Raw genomic sequence first — 19,443 nt, 5'->3', positions numbered from 1 at the left:
AGGAAGGGCTCCCCAAAGAGATATTAGTTATTCTGCCAACAGACATGTGCGCTGATCACAGGTAACCAACAGCAACCTCGGACAAAAGCAAAAAGTCCAGTCACTGAGGCTCCATAGAACATCAAACATGAAAATCACAGTCCAGGCCAAGATGCGGCAACTCTGTAATGTGGAGACTGAAATCATGAAGGTGTTTCAGTCTGGGTGCAGACACCCAGAGAGCTGAGTGAATATAAAACTGCTAAAAAAAAAGACAACCTCAAAGAAATTTCAAAATGAATGAATTATTCATTAAATCCATGTTGTCCACTCTGAAATATAGTCTCCCCTGCTTCCCACTTCTGCTTTTCTCCACCTCTCCTCAACCTCCCACTCCATCTCCTCTCTATATATCTCCGCCTCTCCCTTCCAATCTCCTGCCGTCTCCTTCACTGGTTCCCTGTCCTGTTACATCCTAACCTCACTCTGAGGGTGACGGAGTCATATCCGTCATGTCATCACAAGGGAAATGTGAGAGCGCGGCAGGAGGAAACTGGGGGTGGCAATAGAATGATGTTGTTGGCCATCCACGCCTCTGCACTGGCCTGTTGTGACACTCACAAGCACCCTGTTCTGCACCCAAGATCCATCTTTGTTATGGAGGGCTGTCAGCGGCGTCACACCACATGAGTTCTAGTATACCCCAATACCAGACACAAAGCTCACCTCAGTGAGGCGTCACTAAAGTTCATTCCAAACCACTGCATACAGCCAACCACTGGATATATGGATAAATCATCACCGCAAAGATACAGAAACTGAAATAATGGGTGTTCGCAAATTCTTTTTGTGAACACCCTTTCATTTTCAGACTTTGAGTTAGTTAGCTAGCAAGCTCATATGATGGGCTCTGTTCCACCTCAGTGCTCTGCATACTGCCCCCTCCCTTCTCCTGAGAGGATCTATAATCTGGAAGCAAACACAGGGGTAATTCTAGGAGGAGCTCTCAACCCCTCACTACATCCATGCTAGCCTCCAACAGATATCAGATAGAATTCCACTCCGAGTGTATTTTGGGCAGCGGTGTGGTACGGTCATATTGACTTTGCATCTGTATATTTGCCCTCTCACCCATGCAGTTGGAATATATAAATAGATAACTGTGGGAAACAAAATATCTGATTTTGCTGTAAAGGGCTGATTCACATAGCTTCCATCCTGTTGATTTCCGGGATCCTCTCATTCTTACTCTTTATTACTCAGTAACCATGAAGAAAAATTGTGTTGCTATCTCTACAGCCTAATTCAGAAGTGCTGAGATTGCTAAAGGGGGAAAGGAAGGAGATACAAGAACAGTATATAAGTGAAGTGCAACGTGTTGACAAATGGGCTGTTTAGTGTAAGGAGTGGAGCACCACCTCTATGGGACTCTCAGGGCAGTAGTAGGGACACTAAACTGTGTGATGCAGATTAAATGATTTCCAATGCCAGGACCACTGGAGCGTGTAGCTCGCTGCACAACCCCACCTTCTTCAGCCCCCTCTCTCTTTTCTTGCAGATCTATTTGAGCATTTGCTTATCTGCCTCTGCTTGGTACCATAGCAGAAATCTTGATAATAAAGATGGATACTTGAGTGTAGAAAATCCACGACTCAAACCCCAGGACTAGAAGCAAAAATTTGTAGGGGTGAATTTAGTGATTAACAATATCCTCTTCCATTAAAGTCTATTACTTTACAAGAACCCTTGAGTTAAGTTCATGTCCACTCGTTCATAGTCATGGTGCTAGGGCAGAATTTTCTTTGGTCATTTTAATCTTGGTAAATGTGCTATAAAATCAGATAAGCTAGCAGCAATGTTTAAGTCGATGCTCTCCAGATGTGCGTGTGTGTGTGTGTGTGTGTGTGTGTGTGTGTGTGTGTGTGTGTGGTGAGTGTATGTAAGTATATACACAATTCCCTACATTCAAACGTGGGCTCCTCTAAACAGTTCCTACTGGGGGAGTACAATAAAATGAATGGCATCAATTGATTCTCCCTCAAGCATTGTAATCTATTTACCTGCATTGCTGAGCTGCCCCTGCACATCAAATAGGGAGAAATAAATAAGTGCTTTATTGCTTTAGAAATGAAGGCCAGGGGGAGGGAAGCATGGACAAGAAGGCCTTCAGGTGTCTATGATACACTGTGTTGAAAGATGAGTGGATAATTGGAGGTGTGCCGTGGGTGCTGACCTGTACTGAACACACTGCAGTGCCCCTGCAAGTCAATGAGGATAGCCGTCACCTCCAGCCACTCCAGTGGTCCTTAGTCCCACGTGTGAACGTGAGGAATAAGAGCTGTAACCACATAACATTCAAGTAACGGACTGTGATAATCAAATGGCCCTTACAGCTCACTGTTCGTATTTTTAAGGTACAGCATTGCAATTCCAGATGAGATTTATTAAATTTCTATTTCATGGGACACTTCATCTGGTCTGGCTTATGGCTACACGGTCAAGGGTGCCACTAGTAAGTGGATGAAGGAGTCATTTAATTTACTCTGGTCCCTATATCCACGCTAAAACAAAAAAACAATGGGCTCTGATGGTTATGAATTGTGCTCACAAAAACATTCACACACAGAAATTCACTATATTTCAGATTTCTACTTGTGGCTGGGAGTAAGTAGGCCTCTCAGTGACAAATGACGGTGAGCAGTTCTCCAGAAAAATAATCATCATTATCCAGCAAGTGAAACTGGAGAGTTCAAACGTTCAAGGATGCGATTAAGGCTTTCTTCCTATCCACCTCAACGGTTTTGACACTTGACTTGTACTGTGTTCTACACCGAGACTTAAACCACAAAGCCAGTGACACCAGGAACCATTATATACTGGAAACCAACTACCCCCCTGGTCATGTTGGCTCAGTTTACAAAGCAGCAGTAGCACACCAAGAATAGACTGCCACACCAGAGACACAGAGCACAGGCCAATTATAATTATTATCAAATTATTATTAATGTAATAATGTGATCATCTTCCAAAGGTCTTAAAATAAGTATGCAGTTAAACCAGCTGCTTGGCCCAGCAACTGAACTGTTAGTAAGCATAATTTAGTATATTACACCATAAACCGCATTAGCATGTACAACAAGGTTATTTGGAAAGACACTGCCAACAAACACTGTGTGTTACCAAAAGGATTAAAAAATACAGTAAACAGTCAAAGAATAAAAACAGTAGGTTGAACAATATTTATAGTAAATACAATAGTCTTTATACAGCATTTACAATTCATCATCACGCACCACTGGTTTGGTAAGTGATGGTTTGTAGTTTGGAGTCTATGTAGCTCTACAGTGTTAGATACCAAAGCCTGTTACTGGGAGAAATAGGCAGCAAGCTGTCATGGCTCAGTGATCCATAGACCAAACCGGGTATGGAGATGGTGGAATGAGACACTTATTCAGTGGCTCCACCACTCTAAGCAGCATTACATCTGTGCTGGACTACTGCTGTGTGTGACGGATATGTGCTTTAGTGTTGTGCTCTTGCTGTCCATCTTCACATTTCTCACATTGAGAGACAGCTCATGCATTTTTATCACCAGGTCTGACCCCATCTCTCAAGACACTGGTGAGACACTCAAGCTCAGGTACAACTGTCATACAAATCCTGAACAATGGGGAACCAAGAAGGTATGTCACCGACTGAAAACAATAAGGAAAAAAACAAGAAACAATGTGTCAGTAAATTGACTAATGATGTAATGTATGTTCAGTAACCAGGATAATTATTATTTTACAGTATGTGTATTTTTTCACTAAGCTCATGTGCATTTGTCTCCTGACTTATCCCGCTTGACAAATAAATTAATGCGTTCATGTATATGACTGCAAGTCTGTATTTGTATGCTTCTCAATGTGAATAAATATTTGCCTGGTTATACAGTTTTAAATACTACACTTGTACATACTTGTAAGTCAACTCAACTTTGAAATCCTTCACTTCTATTTGAAGGTTGCTGTGAGACAGCCAACTAAATGGCAGCGTGTGGGTAATGGAACACAGTAATTAGACGCTTCCCCAAACACACCCTTTTCAATGCAGCATTCAACATACATTAAAAACATGGATGAGGGAAACATGTCGTCTATTCCAGAAAGTTTATGGCATTGCAGGCTTGTGTTACACTTAAGATAATCAAGTTCTGTAGAGATAAGAATGCTCATCACATCCACGCTGTAACAGGGTAATCTGTCCTACACAGATGCTGTTTGGGTTATAATCGCTGGCTGGGTATTTGCCATGAATCAATAGGTGTTTTATTCACAATCCTAAATCATCAGGGATTACATAACAGTAATTAGATCAACATTTTCTGTCTGTTGGGTTGCATTAAATTCTTAAACAGTGAGGGAATAAAGCAAAAATTATGTCTGTGCATTGGGGCCCAGAAAGGTAAGCACAGGTGTGTATTTTGTAAGTACAGGTGTGTGAGACAGGTGAAGACCCTGACCGCCTGCTTTACCTCAAAGTCAGCATGCTCCATTCATCACATTACTCCTCCCCTATTCCTACCTTCACATACACTCTCTCTCTACTGCCCTCACAGGTGTGCAACAACCCCCCCTGTGTTGAATTCCACCCTCATGCCAAAGACAGATAGTTATATGAAGATAGTACGTGTGTGTAAGAAAAGGAGGATGAGGCTGTGGAAGTTTGGAAATTTAAACATATGCGGAAAGATACTTATCCTTTGTCGCCACACTACCTGTTAGCATCAAACCTCTATCTCTTCCTGTCTGAATCTCTCAACCTTTTTGTGTTTGTTTCTTTAAGCAAAGGCATCAAGGCATTAAGCCTTTTTCTGCTCTGTAAATGTCAGGGGAATGCTTGGCTGGTGCTTAATAAAGCAAAGGTAAAACTGGGAAAAGTGGTATTACCTCCACTCTATTCCGCAAAATCAGCCATGTGCATCATCTGCTACTGACATTTCTCTTCCACTTCTGCATTACGAAAATGTTAAACCAGCATGAACACGGAATTTAAAACTTTTTTGAGATATCACAGAGTGGTATTTCTGACTTAAAAGATGCATGCAGAGCTCAAAGTCCATTCTGTTCTGTTCTTAACATGCCGAGTGATGACTGCTGAAACGTGATCTACATGGTATCTAGACTTAGCTGTTAAAGTATCAGGCCCATGTCACTGATCACTCACAAAAGGGTCTGTAAGCTGATTTTTACTGGACAAGTGTGCACCTCATCCTATTCCTTTGTTTGCCGTTCATTCACTTCCTCTTATGATCACCAGCTCAGAGTTTTGTTGCCTTTACTCTTTGCTCATTTTTGATGTTAATCAGAGAATAAACAGTAGCACTCTATAATGCAGAGGAAAGTAGCTTCCTTGACAGTGATGAGACCGGGGGAGACAGTACAGAAGTGCTTCCTGTGGATCTCAGATGAAGGTTCATCATTACAGCAGCCCCATTCAAGCAAATGAAGCGCAATTACAATAACGCTGCCTAAATGCTGCCAACTCAAGCAGAACAATCACATTTGGGGCAAGACATCGCAACGGCTCTTTCACAATGACCTCAGCCTGCCTCATCATTCACCTAGACTATTTTAATCGGGGCTTACTTTCCATTATAGAGCAGTACTTTAAACCTCTCTCATTCAATCACGACCATCAACAGAGCTGTTATTCTCCAGGGTGCTTTCGTAATAAAGCCTAATCCTCGCCATTTCCCTTTAAAAGATTGTGTTGTTTAACAACTCTTCTCTCAATTTTTCTATTTGATTACTCCATCTCTCCCTCCCCTCCTCCTTTCTGTCACACAAACACTCTGTGGGTTTAAGTTTCTCTTGACTCAGCATTAGTGAAACCACAACCCTGCTAAAAGATAGAGAGTTGTGCACTGTCCAGGGCAGCCATCTCTATAGCATTATAGACAGATTCAAGTTGCACCATATTTCAGCACCTCTCAGTGTACGTGTATTGCCCATGGTGGACATTATGTCACCAGCTCATCCATCAGACAGAAGCATGCAGGAGATCTCAGAATAGCACTGGGTCAGAAGTGCATGTCCACTATGCAAAGTATGTTCTAATCCAGCTTCAAAAGCAGCACAGCAGAGTTTTAGAGATAACCAGACAGCTGCAGACAGGTTTATTCCTGGAAATATCTCCTACTGCAATCAACCTGATTCTTCTAAATGTGTGGTAATCCTGTCTCCATCTCACCTTTTCTCTTCTGCCCCACACACTAGCAGTATTAATTGCAGCACACTAAACAGTGACTGACGCCATTCACAAGCCTTGGCTTTGTTGGCCACGCAGCCTGGTGAATACAACTCCAGACCTTTTTGTCTGCCTAAGTGGACTCTTAGAGGCAGCACCTCCCTCTCCAAGGACCCTCACATTACCTCTGAAAAGGGGCTGGTTGATGGGTGTGATCTGGTGGGATGGAGGGGGAGACCAAGAAAAAAAAAAGGAGGTGGGGGGTGAGAGGCAAAAGGCTAGGAAGATCCACTGCTTCGAGGAAGATGTGCACCCTCACCCTCCAGGCAACTAGCAATGCCATCAGCAACTGCTTAGCAACCAGTGGATTTGGCTGAACAATGTGAAGGACAAAAACGTAAAAGAAAGAAAAAAGGAACTTTATTTGCTAACTACTGAAGGTTTGACGATTAAAGTAAAAAGCATCAGAACTGAAATTTGCAGCAGTGAGGAACAAAAGCAGCAGTTGACAGGTGAAAGCAAAGAAAAATGAGGCCTTGAAGGCTCTTGTATTCAGTGACAACAAAACCTTGGCTTTACATACTTCTAACTTGTACAAACAATACAATGCAAACATGTGTGAATCATCTCTCAGAACACTGTGCTGATATAATGCCTGTAAGGATATAAGGCTAGGGGAATCATTACTTGTTCTACGACTATGAGCTTTCTCGGCGTCTGAGAATTGCACACACCTTTTCTCACACAGACATTGACCTGTGTGTGAGAAAAGGTGTGTCCAACTAAATTGCAGCACTAAAATCTAAATCAGATCTCAGGTTTATGAATATCTTGATCCTTTCATGACTCCACCATTAACAGGTTGGATCCAATTTCATTCCTGTCACCTAAGCCCTCCTGCTTTAGTGATTGATGTGAGTCATCATATTAACTTTAGTTGAGGCCGTTTTAATTCTCTCATTAAACCACTTCTCTTGTTGGCCAGTGAATCCCAACAAGCCTCATAAAATCTCAATAAAATGCTGACTTAGCTTAACTCAACCTGCACCATTTGACAAAACAGTTTGGGGATTTTGGCTGCAGAAATTAAACAGTATCAAACTCATCTGCAATCGTGAAGGTCATTCTCATTATGATTTAATCAAACAAATGGGAATAATAAACTGGGGCAGTGCCCTTGGTTGGATTTAAGCCGGTTTAGACAACAATGCACAATTTCAGCACTACAGTCCTAAAGCAAAAGGACCACACCAGTAATGTGTAAAAGCTGCCATATACTACAGGTTTGTGGTATCACAACCTGACAAAAAAACCTATCTACAAGTCTATTGTGTTGGCCTACTTAGTCTTTAATTTGTGCCACCTTAAAGCAAAACAAAAAAGAAAAGCTTTGGATCTTCAAAAATCCTGCACCTCTAGAGAACCTGTAGCCAGTGCAACAGAGTCATTCATATTCATAGATCTTTGCTTTCCACAGACTGTAGATGAGTCGCTAAGAGAAAAAAAAATCCAACTGTCTCTTACTATGAGTGCGTCATTCAATATAAGACATTAATTACATGCTGCTTCATCAATCAGATGCATAGGAAGGGGGAAAAATCAACTGATCTCTGCCTTAATTTAACCACCTGAAAGGCGATAATTAGCTGCAGTGGATGAAAGTTTTTTGTTAAACTCTGAGTTTACTGAATGGAAAAACTGTTAATGTAAAATAACTGGTGAGAGGATGTAAGACACATACTTTTAAATCTTAACTCTAATATTTACAGATTGATCAGCATGAGGTGTTGATTTAGGAATAGGAGCCGACTTAGCACTTTGTTAATAACCAAGAAACAGAGTAATAACCACATATTTCCTCTGTAAAACACTTCTTCAACATGAATATGAATATTAGTTAGAATCCAACACTTGTGAAACTCAGGAGAGCCGTATCACGCCGTGTGTCTGAGCAAAATAGACCTGAATATTTGTAACACATGTAAGAAGTTTAACAACAGGTTAGATAACTTACCATCAACTTGAAAATATAGTAATCCACCCACAATGATGAACGCTAGCGGACCCATTCTCGCATAGTAAACATCCACGGTGGGCGCGCAAATCCTCGAATTTAATGCAGAAAGAATATGTCCAAAATGACCAAGCCAAGTCTATTCCGTGGTTTTAGAAGTTCTGGACAGGTCCTACTTACTGACAAAAGCCAGTATCACTGTCCAAAAACAGAAAGGATCCATTTAACAGTGGATGACCCGGAGCTGCTCGGGGTGCATATCCACCAAACCCTGACACCCAACTCTCGCTACTGTCCCCGCTTCCCCCGTTAGTTCATCCGCAATCTCTGGTGTTTTTCAAACACAACCTGCTTCGGAAGCTGAAGTCCACAGCACCAGTGAGATGGAAAATTCAAGTCCACACTGGAAAACAAGCGTGAAGGCTGTGCACTTCGCCGCAGGTCCTCGGTTCCTTGAGACGCGTCTTTGGCACCTTTCAAATCTTCAGCGATGTCTCCACAATTCAACACATGGTTCGACTGATACTCTGACTGTGAACCAGTCTCCAGCTCTCATGAATTCCCAAAAAGTTGTTTTATTACAACGGGAACCAGCTCCCAGAAGACCCATGTGCTTAGCCTGGGATATTTCGCTGTAAACGTACAGTCATACTACAAGTCAGTTCAACATCCTCCTCCCTTCCTTCCCTCTCTCTGCCTTTTAGTTGGAACTGCGCTGCCGCTAGGAGCGCACGGTCTCTGCGCACCCGGCACAGCCTGGAGCCGAGCAAACTGAAGCTCCACACACTGACACAAGACACGGACCGGAGCGAGAAGACAGCAGCGACTAGAGGAGGGAGCAGGAGGCTGAGGAGAGGAGAGGGAAAGTCCAGGAGGGTCTGGATCTCTCCAAATCTGACTAAGGTTGTGAACAAATGAAGTAAGAAGAGTGTCACACAACGTGAGCACTGAACTGCAAAATAATGGAGAATAAATCTGGAAATATCCTAATTGTCATAATATTGAATAGATGGTGCATTATCGAAAAAAAAAACATTTTTTTATACATAAAGATTTGTTCCATAATGAAAAATCATATGGAAAACGAGAATAATGCAGTTACCTCACAAGTCAATATAATTAAAATCTGTATACAGGTATTAAAAGATGCTGGGAAAGAAGATACGGATATTAACATGTTGAGCTAATGAAGCTGAATTGTAAATATAGTCAGTGACAGACTGAACAAGCTGCTTACACGTCTCATCCTCAAGTCAAAGTGTGCAGAATCACACAGAAGACGACACTACAGCCTCATTTTTAATTATTGAGGTGAATTTTGGTGAAGGGACTGGACACAGCAGTACAACAGTCAGGACCCAATCTTTGCTGACCGTCAGAAATAGAGAGAGGCCTTGTATGTTGTCTGCACTACTGCCCAGCAACCTGATTCGAGTTGTCACCAGTTTAATGCAGTCTAAGGCATGAGCTGTGAGCTCCCCCTACTGGTGTAAGTTATAGCAATGCTCCTGACGCAAGGCTTTTAAATTCTCTCCTATCAAGTGGTATAAAGAGGAGTGATCTCTAAAAGTGATATTTTCTAAAGCAAAATGGCTGATATAACATAAAAATTGCATGTATTTGTGTTATATTCAGCAACAGTATTTAGCAATTTGGCCAATACCACAAGCACAGAGCTCATTCAACATATGGTAATATACAAAATAGTAAAATTATGGTAAATGTATTATCTGTTTTTTTACTGTCACTCTTAGGGCTTTATAATAATCATCCTGACAAAATCTTCCTCAAAAAACTAATACATATTGTTCTCAAATGCAAATCAGTGTCTTGTTTAATCCAAATAACTTAATGAATGTCATCACTGCAGCTGTGTATTAAACATTTTTAGAAATAAAAGAAAATAATGTATGACCACATGAACCAGGTGTACGGTTCAATCTAACAAGTTATTTAAACAGACTCTACCAAGCGCACGACCTTAAAGTCTTAGATTTCCCATTTTATGATTTACATCAAAGTCAGCCATAGAACAAAGGCCTCAAATTCACAGTATGTGCCCTGAAGGTGTCTGTGAAAACCATACTCTCGCAATAAAAAAAAATAGAGAGGCTAACACCATGACAGGATGGCTTTGGCAAAGGGAACTGCTTCTGTTGCCTTTAATAATAGTGTTGACTGTTCATGGGTTTTCTTTCTTCTATTTGTTTGTCAAGCTGCATGTTCAAGCTTGCCCTATAAAGGCCTTACAGGGAACTGCGACATGTTGCAAGTTTGCTAGCTTGCTCTCATTGCAGGCAGCGCTGTCAGCTGGCCAGACACAGTGATTTGTCTTCATATTTTAATATGCTTGTGAGCTGCATGCAAATGCTGTCTTCTCAGTGCCTCCATGGTGTCCCAGATTCTAGGAGATGCGTGTAACCCCACACTCACAAACACAAAGAGCCAAACAGAAATTTATTGTGTCATCAGTGTTGCTGAAGGTTCGAGGCAACTAAAAGAGAGAAAGAAGGGGAATTGGAGAAAGGTCATTTACTAAGAAGAAAAGCTCACTTCAAACATAAACAATGGAGTGTATGGCTTCATTGATGGAAAAAGTAAGTAGAGTGTAATTCTTCCTCAAGCCCAGCCTTTTATTCCCCACTTTCAATCACTGTATCTGTAGCGGAGGCACTGATATTCCCCGGGTTTCTAAATATCAGCTGAAAGTGGATTTATTTTAATTAAACTGGAGGCTGTGTTTACTCAGGACAAGACATGTTACATAGAAAAGGAGATGGTGCTGCTAAACCGCAGACTGATATCACATGGACACTTTAATATGAGCATACGCTTTATTCTACTGTTGAAAGAAAGTCACAGATCTTTCACTGCATTAGGGTGGTATCTACACTCTAGTACTGAGAAACAGGGTTCTTTGTGTCGATTAGCTCTTTAATTTCAAAAGCAGCATGCAGATAAGTTGTAAGTAAACATAAATGAGTGTCAGAGGAGAAAGCAAATCATGAGTGGTGGTTTGGAACAGCTACATCAACAACATACTGCTGATGGAAGATATTAAATACATGGAGGGAAAACTGTGGCTATTTTTTCACCTCTGCAAAGACAATTTGAGTTTACCACCAGATGCTGAGGTGGATCATTTGTTAAACTAAACCAATCATGTCGCCATTACTGTCACATTTTTGTGTTTGTAATTGGATCAAAACTAATAATCAATCAGATAATTCCTAATTATTGTCCCCAGAACATCTGCTCATTGATGGATCCTGGGTGGAGCCATTCATTAGGACGGATGTTCGGCTTGACCCACATCCATCGTCATCCACTTTTCAAGTGACATGACTTTAATCGGTCAAGTTGATTTACCAAGTACGCTGACTTTAGTATAAGCTTCTATTAATTTATTATAACACACAAACAGCTTACAATTCAATAAAGGAGAGAAACATTTTAGTTACTGCACCATCTAATTTTTTCCTGCCAATGATTAAGAATCGAACATCTTGTGGCTCGGTATTAAGTGAAGCAATGTGAACATGAAGTGCTGCAGTGCTGTCGTATTTTGTAGAAAAATAGCACAGCTGAGGATCAATAGGGGGTCCCTGAGTGGAGAGCGTGATATCTACGAGACAATCAACACTGTGTACAACAGCAGCCAACACTCAGGGGGTTTGAAGACTACAAATTCCATCAGAGACATTTTCTGCATTTTAATTGCACATAAGTAAGGTGCAATTCAAACTATGAATTAAATGCAGACAGTGACTAAATGTGTAGGTTCAGCAATGCTACTTCTCTTATGTGTCTGAGGGATAAAGAGGAAAGTGTTTTTAATTGTGTGCCAGGTCAGAGGTTCAGGTAGCAACATCATTCATGATCAGATCAGAGTGGTATTTGGGGAGCTCTTAGCTGGATATCTTTCATGGCTGAGTATTCCCTTACTGGGTTTGGGTCTCTGTGTGGGGATGATTAGGGGCGGGAGTTGGGGGGGGATGCGGTATGAGGAGGGGGAATGATGTGTGGAGGGTGATTAATGTAGATGTCAGTACCAGCCTTTCCTCTTCTGCTCCCTCCCAGGCATCCGTAATGACACCTGGGGAAGGCAGAACGGGCCTACCTGCAGCCCAGGCTCCCTCCGCTGGGCATGATTCTTCCCCATGATCCTCCTCTGTCAGCAGTCCTGTCACTGGGCTCGGATCAGGCCCTTATTAATGGGCCTCTATGTCAAACATAGATATTAAGCTGTGCTCTGCTTCGCACTATCCACAGCTATAACACCCACATAGGCGCACATACTGACAAGTATTCCAATACAAGACAGAGGAAGACACACAAACGCTCAGCAGTGTACTACACACACACATAACTCATAAGCAGGTCCCTACACGTGTGTTATCACTGAAATATTACTTTCTTATTTAGCAGGTTTTACAGATTCCACTCAGCATGACAGAGAGTGCAGAGATCTATTAGATATCTCTGCCCCGTCCCTCCTCTCCTTCGACTCCGTAATGCAGACAACCCGCGACCACATTATGTTGAAAAAGAGACTAACCCTTCTCTGTGATGCACTATCCAACAATGCAAATCACTCCACTCAGGAGTGGATGAGCTTCAAGTGCTTACAAAAGGGTTATATGGCCCAAGTCTATGTCCAGGAATGTGGCAGGTTAAACATGAATAAAAGCTAAAAGTTGGCCGAGCCTCACCAACTTGGACTGCTTTTGCTACTTAGGCTTGTGGCTTTATTATGATACAAGGAACGGGGAGACATTTATAAGAACCCACGTTGTTGGAGACATAAAACAGTGGATCTGGGTTTACTGGCAATAAAACATTTAATGGAAGTCAGTGAAACACATGTTAAATTCTGTACTTTCTGATACTCCCTCAGAGGGGCTTAAGGCGGACACTGAGCAGATGGATAAAGTATGGAGGAAATGACACCTGAGCTTGGTGTGGAGAGAGGCTTCTATCAGCAGGACATGAGCTCTGTATGTAATGCATCGCTCCATCTTCCTCTGCGTTCACTGAAAGGCACAGGAAGTGAGATATTGTAGTGCCGCCCTATCAGGTGTTACAAAACTGAGGATTATTGTATCGCGAGTCTAGTTTTTCACATCAAGATCAGCGTTTTCTTATTTAAACTTTTATGTCCCACCTTCAAAATGAGTGAATCATTAGCTAAACTTTATCAGTTTAGGATTCTGTTTGCAAATGTACACAAGCAAGCAACAACTGTAAAGGAAATTATATGAAGAGAAGTAAAGCACATCTGTGTACCAATGTTTACAAATATGTAAAAGTGGAACTAAGGAATTTTATAGGTTTGCACTTTCAAGAGGAAAACCGTAAAACCCCCTCAGAGTTCAAATGTGGAGTATTTCTCTATAAAATATTTATGACTAAATAAGCAGTAATCAAAGATTAAGTTTAAAAAGCGTCCTTGGATCTTTTTATGAAGAGTCTAATGCTTAGAAACACAAGTTTATCAGTTTGATCAGAGCTTTGTGTGGTTTGATAAGATTTGACTGACGGTGGTTTGGGAACATAGATAAACAAGCCCACAACTGGCTTCGCATTTTGTTTCAAACACTGCTGCTGCTGCTCATTCAGAGACATACACAACATCACCAATTGAGCCACTTCACACCAGTGAGAAAAACAAGGCTGGAACACAAATCAATAAGTTAGAAGAAATAACAAAAACTGCTGGCAGGAAGTTTTGTGTTCACTCATTGTAAGAAACATACTGAGAAACTGTGTTTTCAGGGCCTTTGATAGTGAGTATTTTGTTTTCGGAGAATCCACAAAAATGCAGTAAGAATCTGAATAAGTTCAGCTCCAAAGTAAACTTTACAGGATGAGAGTCTCCTCTTCCATTTATTCTATTTTATGTCAACTTTTCTTTGCCTCCCACTCTTATTAGATATTCCAGCCCCTCATCTTCCACTTTCCTGTCATTTATGGAATTTGCCTGTCAAGGTGAAAATCAGCCCACTCCCAGGGTCCTGAGAGTTGCAGCTAATTAGCTGGCCTACTTTTTCCCGAATACAGCTGCTTAATCAGCCTCTGTGAAAACTCATGACAACTGTCGTCTCCCACCTAGAGCAGACCTTGATAACAGGGCGCTAGTCACTGACATGACAAGACACTGTAAACAGTCTGGTCCAGTGAGTGATGGGTAGCACCCGCTAATGACTGAGAAGTGAATACTTGAGTCCTGACGAGTCAGAAGGGAGGGAATGAGAGGAAGGGAGGACAAGAGCTTCTCAAGTATCTCTCCAACCTCCTTATCAGCTGGGACGCTGCCCTTCCTCTCTGCAGTCCTCCTCCTCAGACCCACAACGACAGACATCATTAGCATGGCTCTGAGCAGGCTCTGCTTCCTCTGGTTTTCTTTTATAAAGCTGTAAAAATAGGAAGCTATTTATTTTCTTTACCGCTGTAGGAAATTCTGAAAGAGCCACAGTTAGTCTCATAAACACCCAAGTTACCCACATAAACGCAATTGTTTAGGCTATCAACATCATTTATTCATTGCCATTTCCAAAGCAACACAAGTTTTGCTGGGGAGGATAAACTTTAGAGAACAAGAAGCAGAGGACTTTTAAAAGCCTCAGTCCTATTATATAATAGTATAAATACCATTATTAACCTGTTGAGTTTCTCACGTGATGAAAAACAGCACACTTCACACTATTTATTTTGGCAATTTCACTGAATAAATGTGTTTATTTAATGAGAGCAGAATAAAATTATCTTGGAAATGTTTCCAGCTCAGTTGGTAGTGTTATGTTTGGTATCACTTTGCCTCTTGCCAACACTGTCACACATGCATTAGCACATACTGTACAGCAAATCCATTATGTCCTATTGATAACTGCTTCTACTGACACACTATTTTTAATTGTATCTGCATTATTACTCCTAAGCCTTGTGTGTTACTGCAGCTTATATGTAAACATAAACTTGTCCATTGCCAAATAGTTATTTTTTTCATATTGTGTACCAGCTATTCAAGACATAGTGTGAGTTGTAAACAACTGTAGTAGCCCAGTGGGCGTGAGCCTCGACGAAGAGTTTAATTAAACCTCTTTTCTAATTGTGCCATGTAATCAATAAACAATATTGCAGATTGCTGGACCATCCAGATTGGAAATTACGTCATTTATTTTCTCTGTTAATAAGTGGCAGATGAACAGTAAAAATAAACTTGTACTTTTTAAACAGTTTCTCTAGTAAAATAACGATAAATTAAATTGTATTATAATGTATATTGGATGGCATTATGTTGTACAGGTGCTCAATACTTTCTTATATATGTATATATATTAAAAATGGAAAATAACTTCTGTTTTGCAGAGCACCTAGTTATAGGAAGGTTAGACATGTAGTAGTACTATGTATAACCTAAAGTCCAGTACTAAAGTCCATCTAAACTATAATATTTAACATGATGACGTACAGTGAATATAAAAGTTGTCTACTAAGAGATGATGATGAAGATTTCTTTTTGCACAGTCAACATTACACTCTACACTACTATACTCTCTCTATTGGAACAGAGGCCAGAATTAAAACTGTGTCTCAACACTTCTCTTTCGTCTTTACTCAAACCTTTTTAATCTCCCCGTCCCTTTTATACACCGTAAACTGACAGTAACCATAACTAGAAAAACAACATTACTCCCTCGTTTTCATCTGTTGAACATCTGTTGTCCCCTACTGTCAGAAACTAGAATTTGTTGCCTTCATCTTTATCTTTCAGTGTTTTTTGTGCAAAACTCCATAGAGTTGTATGTAACATTACAAAGGTTGACTGACAAAACTCAGTTTTTTAAGTCAGTGTTTTAAATGAGCAGTTGAATTACAACAACAAGCTGCCTGGACATTCACCTATAAGACTCTTTGACAACAAACAACAACCAAAACAAATGAGGATTTTAGCTGTCTAGCTGTGTCCAAGGCAGACTAGACGTTTGGAGCTCTTGTATTGACACCTTCTGGATTGCTCTAGACCAGTGGGTTGAATAAAGCAGCCCCGCCCCTGTATGTTCAGTACTTCTGCTGGAATCAATCGAAGGCTGTACACATCAGAGGTTCAAACTTAATTGTCCCCCAAAATGGAAAGTGATTTAGAGCCCTAGGTCAGAGTCAATCCCAAATGACACATTAGGGCACCACTTCCCCATGCTTGACCAGGGACACTATGACCCTTTTGGGGGAGAAAAATATCCAGACAGTGGGGCCCCCCAGGCACCACAACTGCCATTAATGTTTCAATGTCACCAATCTGAGCTGAGTGATAGTCTGACACAGATGATGCTGGACAAGACCAAGCTGGCCTGTAATTATTTTTAGGCTTGAACTCACAGACGCACAGAAACACAATAAATGCCTACAAGCAGCAGGTGAAGACGATTAAAGAACGACTGGCAAGAAATCATTCAAAATATAGTTTATGTTGAAGCACCTTATGGGAGGACAGACTGCATTGTAAATGACATTTGAGGTGGTACACGACAAGAGGCTGCAGCTGAGCTGTATCATCCTCTCAAACCACTGATCTGGTAATAAAACAATGGAGGCATGTAAGTGGATTCCACAGGATGTAAGTGGATTTCACAGTGAGCAAGTGTCCACAGCTACTTCTAACCTGTGACCTCTTTCTGTGTTTGCTAACTGTCTCCCACAAATAATTCGAACCCCGCTTGGCTGAATGAATTACACAGACAGTATGGATTGTCATAGTCGCTTCAGGTCCTAATGAAACTGGGCTTGTGCCCCTGACATATCCATCCCCCAGGGCCAAGCCTCGCACGGCCACAGCCTCAAACCCCAGCCTTGCCACTTCACACTCTAATTGCTGCCTCATAAGCAAGCACCACAGCAACAAATCCAGTTAATGACAGTGGCATATTGATCGCTGGCAGGCAGGCAGGCAGCACTACTGTCCCTAGGTGTGGGAGGAGGGGCAGTGTGGCTTTTACAACCTGAGCGATGGCCCTGCACCCTATAAAGAGCAGGTCTCTGTGACAAAATAAAAACCAAAAGAGGGTCAGAGTGATACAATTACAGCTTGGCAGCCCTGACCCTAACAGTAGGTGAACAAAAGACTGCAGGATGACGATGGAAGTGTGTGTGTATGTGTGTGTGAGTAGAGGGAGGCCTTCATTATAGAGGTAAGCTAGGAAAACTGTTCAATTTGCTCCATTAATGAGCGCTGAAGAAGCACTTTCACACTGTCCCAACAGAGCCATTACAGGCCCAGTCTGTGCACTGAGGAAGAGAGACTTTGCAAAATGCCACAAATACAGCCGGCAGTACAGGAACATTAAGCCAAACAGACCTGAGAGCTATGAATTTACAACAGCCGGTCAAAAGGCAGTATATTCATCTATGGCGTCATCAATGCAAAAATGCTGCATTGGTACTTAAAATTCTTAATGAGTATATTGCACGTTAATAATAATTTCACCTTATAGTGTTTTTTTCGATTTAAAATTTTGTGAACTCTAAATGTGTGTGAGCTGGTACTGCAGAACCTTGGGTGTTTAATGCAGTAAACAGGATGGCTAATTGGAAAAGGACACAAGGCATATTAGACTGCTCATTTACATACTAAAATGGCACAAAGAAAAAGCAAAGCTGCATTTTCCTCTAATTTATTTGTGCGGCAGAGCACAGTAAAAGGTGATAGAATGAGGCCAAACAATGGGAAGCTTAGTGAGACGGCGCTTCTGTTGAAACTAAACTATCAAAGATGTTATTTTTTCACAGATACTGTACGGTTGTACGTTAACTGAGGCTGGTAAACATCAGTGTGGTAAGCAATCATCAAAGAGCACTTTTGCACATTCTATAATCTGTTTTAATGCAGCACTAAATTACAGTTTCCCATCACCTTTGTTGTCTAATCTGGCTTACTTTCAAGCCACGCTGGATCATACTGCCTCTCCCTCCAAGAATAGCTCTTTTTTCTCTTTCTTTCAGTTGTAAAGACAGACAGTAGATTTTCACTCTCTCTTTTATCAAAGCCACATTATAAAGTCTCCCTCAACCACTTGTTCTTTTTACTACAGTGTCTGAATCCACATTTTTCTAGTAATGTTTACAATCACATGTTCAACTGCGGTAAAAACCTTACAGTGCAATCACATCAGATTTCACTAGCGGGTAATAAGTAAAGGCAGAGCGGTATTGCCACATTATAATCTTTGTCTTTTGTGTTAATAAATTAGGTTAATGGATCTCTATGGAACTGGCTCACATACTGTAGAATTACCATTAGAGGAAGAGTAAGAAACAGACATCTGGTGTTACCACAGAGCTACAAGATGGTCACATCTGGACTGATAGAAGTAGATGCTGATTCCTTCAGATCACTCTCCATTGTTACAACAGAAAACCGACTGTGCGTGATTATGGTTTCTGAGCCCATGTCTGTGTGTCATTCTCACGACTGCGCTTTTCTCGAGCTGACCCAAAACTCTAGTCTCTAATGCCCTGTGGGCAACTCTGACCCTGTATGTATGACCTGAATAAATTCATCATCCTGAAAGTTTTAGGATATTAATGTGTAGTGGGTTTGGTTATTGATAACCAATAGGGTGCAACAACTCTCCAAATGCAGGTTGTTTTTTGTATATTATCAGCAGTTTGGAAAACCTAACGCTACAGGGCTCTGAGCACAATCAAAACACAAATGACCTACAGTGGTCTATGTAGACAGTGTTACTGTCATGTAAAGCTTGCATACAAAATAGGACATGAAATACAGATACTATATTGAATTTGTAATTGTCATTCAGGTTTGGGAATCTGGAACAGCAACATGAAACAGTGGACGATGCTGTCGAGTGTGTTTTGGCCTGAAAATTCACTACCTTCTGCCATCATCAACAACTTTCCCCCTCCTCCTTTATCATCAGTGGGTTTTTTTATAATCGTTTTCCCCACAGAGGCTTTAATGTTGCTCAGTATCTGAGGCTGCGCACCAACCCACACACAGATACAGTAAAGTGTAGTAAAAGCTGAAAAAAGGTTAGTGTTCAGAATAAGTTCATTATCCATCACATTATATAAATGTTTCACAATAGCACTGGAAAGTTTGGTGTATGAATAAAGACAAAATAAAGTCAGATAGAGACAGTTTTACAAATAAACAATGATGCAAGGAGAGCTGCTTTTGTCTCCTCTCCTTTTCCACCTCA

General features: G+C 41.2%; 1 protein-coding gene across 14 annotated transcripts in view; it reads right to left on the bottom strand.

Moving 5' to 3' along the window:
• The window catches only part of robo2 (roundabout, axon guidance receptor, homolog 2 (Drosophila)), a 275,954-nt gene that overhangs the window by 139,903 nt on the left and 116,608 nt on the right, over positions 1 to 19,443 (bottom strand). The window contains exon 1 of one of the 14 annotated variants that reach the window (XM_026375475.1): positions 8,225 to 8,896. The exons of the other annotated variants lie outside the window; for them this stretch is intronic. Coding sequence (XP_026231260.1) covers positions 8,225 to 8,279 — 55 coding nt within the window. The 5' untranslated portion in view covers positions 8,280 to 8,896. Of the gene's footprint in view, positions 1 to 8,224; positions 8,897 to 19,443 lie in introns of those variants that run through there. 14 annotated transcript variants of the gene reach the window in all.

This window comes from Anabas testudineus, chromosome 13 (assembly GCF_900324465.2).
Source record: "Anabas testudineus chromosome 13, fAnaTes1.2, whole genome shotgun sequence".
Lineage (NCBI taxonomy): Eukaryota > Metazoa > Chordata > Actinopteri > Anabantiformes > Anabantidae > Anabas > Anabas testudineus.
Note: the sequence above shows the minus strand (reverse complement) of the source record. Positions and strands in the feature narration are given on the sequence as shown.